We start from the raw sequence: 7821 nt of genomic DNA on the forward strand, positions 1-7821 counted from the left end.
TCAGTAAGTAGTTTAGTTTAGTTATTTTTCGTAATTTTCTTTCATCGCTCGTAGAGAGACACTCATCTATAAGTATTCGCCGAAGATCTTATTGGTGGCACCATTAAACTAGGGCGAGGCTACTAGCCATGGGCATTAACTCGTACGGCGGTGAGTATAGTCTCTTCTCAACGCGTACGCTTAACTAGAGGAAGTTCTCTCTGTTGGTAACTTAGTTGCTTATGTTGTCTATAAAAGATAGTCTCCTAGAACTATATAAGAAGAACTATAGTCTAGGGTCGGCGCCCTATCCAAGAGGACCTGGGAATGCTAGCAGAATTACTACCAAGGCGCTAGGAATAGACCAATTAGGTAGCTAGGATCCGGAGATCTCTGCAGGATTACTCTCCAGGTTTACTTTCTTCTGCATCCGCGCCGGGTGGTTGGATGAAGGCAATAATAGTATCACTAGAATACCCTCGTCGAGGACTATCGATCGTAGCTAATTACACCATCAGGCGATGTATGGTCGTTGAGCTATAAAATTGATGGGGTACACGTCGGTGGGTTAGGTGCAGCCAGTAAGGCAGAGCCGCATCGCCAAATCCGTGCGCATCACTCACCGCTATAGCATTTCTCTCTCAATCTCTCTGCTCTTACATTCATGGTGTAGATCTCGATCAACAATGTTCAGCCGTGCGGTCGCTCGACATCGAGAGTATCATGAACCGCTCTCAGATCCCATTATTTACAACGAGCAGTATCGAATCTTAATCTGCACCGTCCACGGATATACCGTTTCGTCTCTAGAGACACATCTTCGTAACGAACACCGAGATCTCAGTCTTAAGCGGCGAAAGAGAATTATTACCGCTCATGTAGACGATATCTACGTTCCTCCAGAAAGTGTTGGACTCCCACCGCGACATATCCCCTCGGTCGAAGGTCTCACAGCACCCATCCCGGCTTTTTCGTGCGCCGGACCCCATTGTGGCGTCGTCAGTAGCCATATAAAAGGTATTGAACAACACGCTCGAAATAGTCATCAATGGAAGAAAACCGAGGAGCAGCCCGTCTTCTGGCGCTTTATTTTCGCCCAGACGTTCTTTATTTCCGGTGGTCTGCGAAAATACTTCGTGGTACGTGTCGGCCCCGATACGCCATCCACAGCCACACCCACCACCGGCCCATCAAGTGTCCGAAGTGCACGAGAGATCCATAGGGGTCACACCGCGTCTAGTTCCGGTCTTAGCACACCGGCAATCGATCTTGCACGCAATCCCAGCTCACAGGCCATCGTTCAGCGGATGAGGGAGAAGCGGTTCGCACTAAACGCTTCTCACGAGGCCAAGATGGAGCGACTCGACGCTCACGTATTAAAACAAGACCGCATAGATTAGTACAATCGAACGAAGTAGCAAGATCATTTTCGAGACCGGAATCTCGTCTATCTCGCGTGGGCCAGTCGAATGCCCGAGAAGAATGAGCCCGTGTTGCACGAGATTTTGAAGGCGTTTAATACGCTCGCCACCCAGTCGGCCGAGGGGATTAACACACTCGATCATAAATCTCGTCGTTAGCTCCGTAGTGAGCAAGCTACTGTCATCTCTGCACGACCATTCAATCGACTTCAAAATGCCGACAGCGAGGATCGATATTTTTCGTATATTCGGCGGTTCATTTGCTATACTTACCGTGTCTGGGATTCCGAGAGACAACGGGGCGCCGGCATTTCCACGAGCACGTCGGATTCTCTCCATATATCTTCCGCCACCGATATCACTTTAGACAATACCGTGACTTCGAATGCTCTCGTCAACAATACATTTCACGGTGCACGGCCGAATGTTTTTACGACGCTCGGATTTGACGAGACCCGTGAGAACGACAATGATACTAACGATAGCGATTATGAATTAGATTCCAACGACAATAGTAATGACGAACACCATGATCATGACGGTACCCCAACGAGTACGACCACTCTCGGTTACTCGGACGAGGAAATAGATGTAATGAAGGACGCTCGCGAATTATTCCCGTGGACGCAGGCCCAGTTTTCGGCGACATCAAATATAGTTAAATCTATCTGTACGTTTAATGATGATGAGGCACGAGGTCGCGTAGTTAGTGAGGCTAGTAAGATTAAAGCTCTCCAGGTGTTTTTACAGCAGTTTCTATTTCACCACATTGGCGGCGAGCCGTTTAAAAGCGGGCTCATCCATTTTATTGCCATACTAGGAATTAACGAGGAGAATCGTCGATTAAGAGAGGCCGTGAACTTTTCATACGTTGTGGCTGGATTGGTGTGGTCGCTCCGAGTATTGGCGGCCGAGATCTTATTGCCCGCACATCAACGTGAGAACTTCCCCGATAGTCAGGAGCGACGGCTGAGGTTCCAGCGCCATCGACAAGCGTATCTCGCGGATGGATGTAGTTGTCCCATAAGTGAACTAATTAATCTACTTACGTACGGTAAGTATATCGCACTCAACACGAGCAATGCGAATAGTATTACGTGGTCCCGGGACTCCACCACGATCTACTTTCACGAACTGACCATCGTACTTAGTCTATTCCGCTCCATGGTCGTCAGTAACATCGAACGCGCAGAGAACATACTTTGGCGAGAGTTAATGTAGACGAAAGACGTTTCACAACGGTTCACCGTCGACTTAGATATGCTCGAGGACGATCTCTCATTCACCCGTCGCGGCTAGTCATTCTTAAAACGCGAGAGTAACCATCTCGAGAATGGCTATAACTGGATGGCGGCGAAGATGAGCATCCAACGCGGCAAGCGACGTTTACTTCGAGCGGACGGGACGTAGAATCTACGTGCGGTGCGGCGATGGCTCCAACAAGCGACGTCTTTCGACCAGCGAGGGCTATTTGCTACCCACTCCAGTTACGAACCCGTCAGTCGTGGCACGGAAATCACGGCCATTCGGTTTCGCAACGGTGCGTTGGCCGACCGCAATTTCTTCATCATCGACGGGAGTACTTGCATTATCACGCGCTACCATAAGTCTTAGCAATTATTTAACACACCCAAGGTGATCCCACGCTTCGTGCCATAGCGAGTGGATCAATTACTGGTGATCTACTTAGCGTACGTTCAGCCATTTCGCGAGGTCTTATTGAGTGAGACGCAGAATCTCGATCCCAGTGACCATCTTTAGCACGACGACAAGGGGCCGTGGGAGACAGACCACTTAACTCGAGTTATCAAGCGGGAGACCGCTCTCGAATTGAGACACCGTTTCAACACGCTCGATTTTCGACACATCACCATCGGAATTGAACGACGGGTCGTGAGTGAGCAGTTTAGTTAGGGGCACAAAGACGAGACTAAGGAGATCGAAGAACCCGAGCGAGAGGGTGAGGATCCCATCGAGCTCCAGAGTAGTCGCACTAAAGCGATGAGTACGTCGCGGTATACCGTGCCCGCGGACATTATTAAGCATTTAAGTGTCCGCTCGATCGACACATTTCGGCCGTTGAGTGAAGATTAGCATCGATTTCTCGGGTTAAGCAGTGTGAATCCGCAATTATCGGCTCAGCCGCTCGTCACACTCTCTCGGCCACCACCCATCGCTCCCGCGTCCGGTTCCCACGGCCGAGTGATCAACCATAAACGACATAGTCGCCAGTCGTGGGAGGTTTCTGCCGAGAAACAACGCCCCCAGTGACGTAGATTGTTTAATACGGCGCCAACATCGAAGCCGAATGGGCCAATCGAGACGACATTTAGTTCGCAACTACCACCGGCGTCTCGGCAGTCCGCCCCAGCTGTGCCCATCGTCGCGTCCACCGACGACATCGAGCGAGCCATGCATCGATTATTCGGCGACGGACCGGTTAGGTTTCATTCTCGCGAACAGGAGGAAGGTATCCGGGCCGTGTTGAGGGCCGAAACTCCCGTGACTATCGTACTCCCCACGGGTGGTGGGAAAACATTACTGGCCATGTTACCGATCATGCTTAAAGAGCGCGGGGTCAGTATCTTTATCGCACCATTTCGGGCACTCGTGGATGATGTTGTCCGTCGCTTTCGTGTCGTTAATATCGATTGTTTTGAGTGGCATCCCGGCGAAAGTAATCCGGCACGCTTAGTGATTATCAGCGCCGACACTACCGTCACATCGAGCTTCAGCACATACTGTCAGACGTTACGGAACAGCCGGCTTTTACGTCGTGTATTCATCGACGAATGCCACACGACGTTCACCGACAGTCACTAACGAGTGAAGTTATCTCGACTACGGCACGTTCGTAGTTTCGAGTGTCCGACATACTTACTCACCGCCACATTACCACCCCGTCGTGTCTTTAAGTTGGAAGAGAGCATAGCGGTTCGACTCAGCCGCATTATTCGCGCGTCCACCATCCGACCACGCCATCGTTATTGTGTTCAGCAATGCCGTCCCGGCGAGCTTAAGTAGGAAGCTCTCGACGTTTGCCGTCGACAACAAGAACATTTACTTCGTTCTCAGTAGAAAGGCGTCGTGTACTATTTGTCACGGATGCAATGCGAGAAGATGGCCGCGACACTTAACTGTGCCCACTACCACGCCGACGAGGTTAACCGCGCCGAGCGACTCGAGCGCTGAGTCCAGCGAGGCGGTCTCATCGTGGCCACGTCCGCACTCAGCACCGGGGTCGACATCCGCGGAATCGTCTTTATTCTACACATCGACATTCCATAGAGTATGATTAACTTTGCGCAGGAGAGTGAACGTGGTGGACGGGCCGGCGAGACCGTGAATTCGCTGATTCTCGTGACGCAACGAGCCGCCGAGATTCGCTTACAGCGTCGCCATCTCTCCGTCGAGGCCGAAGTAATGGCGAGGTTCATCCACGGCGCCACGTGCCGTCGATATATCATGAGCGAGTATCTCGACGGACCCGTGCTAACGCGATCATACTTAGATGACCCCGAATGGATACGCTGTGACCACTATGACGAAGGCGAGCACGAGATGCGTTTACGGACGCAACAGGACGAACGGGAGCGGCAGTTCGTAGAAGAGGCACTCGGCGAGATGACGATCGGTTATACTTACTATTGGCTCGCGAGTCGAGAGCGTGACCGGGCCGTCTACGGGCATAGGACCCAAGATTATCCGTGGACTCAATGGAACCGTTCCGACGTAGAGCGATTTCGCGGGCACATTAGCTATAGTCTAGATAGTCACACGTGTCATCGGTGTGGAATTAGCCAGTCTCTCTATGCGACTTAGACCGATGTCTCCCGAGCGTATTAGTGGCCCGGTGTAATGGCGCCCGTCTTATTCAGCGCGATGCAGAGTGAGTCCGGCTTCCAGGAGATCCAGATCGCGGGATATTAGGCCGAGTATCAAGACATTTCGGCATATAGTCAATGACTCGGTCAGCGGCACTTTCAACGGATCTAGGGCCAGAATATAAGTAATAGTATAGCCGTCTTACTCCGGATGATTCAATTTATTCGACGAACTCAGTCCGAGAGTATAGATGACGAAAGTGGTGACGAAGGGAATTATAAAGATGATGGGTTTACGGACGAAGGCGAAGCGTAGAGTAAGAATATTATATAGTACTTAGTTATATATATATAACTTTATAGAATTTATAGCTTAAGTTAAGAGAGAAACTAGATCTCTATCTTAGGAAGGAGGAGAAGAAGAAGAAGGAGGAGGAGGAGGAAGAGAAGAAGGAGGAGGAGAATTAATAGTAATAGTAATAACGATAATAGTAGAAGAATTAAGAGTTATATAGTGAGGATTAATATAGAGATAATTATAGTAATAGAGATAATAGTAGAAGAAGTAAGGAAGGGTTAAGGAAGATTAAGAATATAATAATCGGAATTTAGTTAGAGTTATTAAATAGATTAAAGAAATATTAGAAGTTAAGAGATAATCTCAAGGAACGAAGAGAATATAATATTTAGATAAGATATAAAGGAGAATAAAGAATTTAGATCCGTAAATTATCTAAAGTAAGTTAAGTAAAGATATAGATAGATAGTAGACGATAATAGAGATAAGATTTTATATAGAGATTATAGAGTAAGACGATAGTATAAAGAGAGATTAACTTAAAGTGCTAGATATATAGAAGCGATATTCGATAAAGTAAAATTAAAAAGTTAAATATTTAGAATATAATATAAAATGAATTAAGTATCGCCGAGTCTATAATGAGTAAAGATAAAAGGGTATATAGAGAGATATATTTAAGTATAGTTAAATATTAGACTTAAGTTATAGAGAAGAAGATTAAATAAGTTTAATAATAAAATAAGAGAGAGAAGATTAAGTATAGAGAAAGAGAACGATTTAAAAGAGTTACTATTAGAGAATAAATATTAAAATATTAGTGTTAAGAGAAAATATTATAGAATAGCGAATAATAAGAAATAATCGTAGAGTTAGGGTTAGGGCTAACTTAACGGAGAGAATAGACGAATAGAATTATAAGAATAAGAATAGTAAGATTTATAGAGAACGTAGCTAAAAAAAAAGAAGAAGATCGTATTATATTAAGAGTTCTAGATGAGTAGAAAGATTAGAGTTATATATTTATAATACTTAAGTAATATAGAGAGTTAAAGTATAATATAATTAAAGTTACCACTAAATAATATCGTCCGAGATAATAAATTACTTTATATAAATTACTAGTTATAATAGAATAGAGTTAGATAGTTAATAGAGTAATAGATAATAGAGATAGAAGGAATATCGAAGTTAATACTATATAAGTAAGTAATAAGATAATAAAAATCTAGAGATTAGATAATAAGCCCTAAATAATATTAGAAGTAAATAGAGAAGAAAGAGATAATAGAGTCAATAAGTTAAGAAAGATATATAATAATAGAGATATAAATAATATTACTATAATAATAGAGTAAATAAGAAGATAGTAGTAAATTAGAAAAGAATATTCGGGTCGTCGAGTTAGATAGATTTAGTAAGGATAAAGATAGTTTTTATAAGAAAAGAGATTAAGAAGAGAGAACGAATATCACTTTAAGATTTCGGTAACGGCGAAGAAAGGTTAGATAATTTATAATTAGATTTATAGAGTTCTCGCGATATAGTGAAGATAAGAAGTTAATTATCTCTTATAAAGAGTAAGAGAAAAGAGAAAAGAATAATAAAATATAGAGAGATAGAATAGGAGATTCGTAGAGAGATAGAATTTCGCTAGAGTTTAACTTAAGATTTTTGAGATTTTTGAAATCTAACGATATACTCAACGGGGTAGCGAAGAGATAAGAAATTAGGGAGTTCGGCGGGTTAGTACGGGGCGATCTAAGGGAAGGGGAACTAGTAGTATAGAGTTAGAGTTAGAAGTTAATAAAGAGAGGAAGGAGGTTAGGAAGGACTACCGAGGGAACCCGGTGAGTTATACCGGGCGGCGGGGTTAGGGCGAGAGGAGTTAGGTGACGGACCGAGACAGAAAGGAGACTCGGAGAAACCCCGAGAGAACCGGGGAAGGAATACCCCCGGCGAGGCGGGGCGGCGAGAGGTCGGCGGGGATCACGGGTGAGATCACGTAATGTGAAATTTACCCCTACGTTAAGAGTTTCGGCGGGTCGGGCGGGGCGGAACCCGGGCGCGAAGGGCGTCCCCGGTGAGCGGGTTTTTAAGCGTCCGAGGGTGAGCGACGCGGAGGGCACGGCGGGGGGAGAAGGCGGGGTGGAAAAGCGACGCAGTCGCGGACCCGGAGGGCAACCCGTCAGTGGTCGGAGGGCAGGGTTAGGGTTAGGGTTAGGGTTAGGGTTAGGGTTAGGGTTAGGGTTAGGGTTAGGGTTAGGGTTAGGGTTAGGGTTAGGGTTAGGGTTAGGGT

The 7821-nt window shown here is 45.9% G+C and overlaps 2 protein-coding genes across 2 annotated transcripts; both read left to right on the forward strand.

Annotated features, from left to right (window-relative positions):
• Positions 1 to 665: 665 nt before the first annotated feature.
• Positions 666 to 2621, forward strand: Z519_12804 (uncharacterized protein; the record flags this gene model as incomplete). The annotated part of the gene is made up of 2 exons (XM_016770509.1): positions 666 to 1352; positions 1560 to 2621. 2 exons carry the CDS (start codon positions 666 to 668, stop codon positions 2619 to 2621), a joined length of 1749 nt encoding a protein of 582 aa, XP_016613261.1.
• Positions 2622 to 3812: 1191 nt separating this feature from the next.
• On the forward strand, positions 3813 to 5132 carry Z519_12805 (uncharacterized protein; the record flags this gene model as incomplete). The annotated part of the gene is made up of 2 exons (XM_016770510.1): positions 3813 to 3977; positions 4689 to 5132. Coding segments are annotated over 2 exons (609 nt in total), but the record flags the coding sequence as incomplete, so codon positions are not given.
• Between the last annotated feature and the right edge of the window lie 2689 nt (positions 5133 to 7821).

This window comes from Cladophialophora bantiana, assembly GCF_000835475.1.
Source record: "Cladophialophora bantiana CBS 173.52 unplaced genomic scaffold supercont1.39, whole genome shotgun sequence".
NCBI classification, from domain to species: domain Eukaryota; kingdom Fungi; phylum Ascomycota; class Eurotiomycetes; order Chaetothyriales; family Herpotrichiellaceae; genus Cladophialophora; species Cladophialophora bantiana.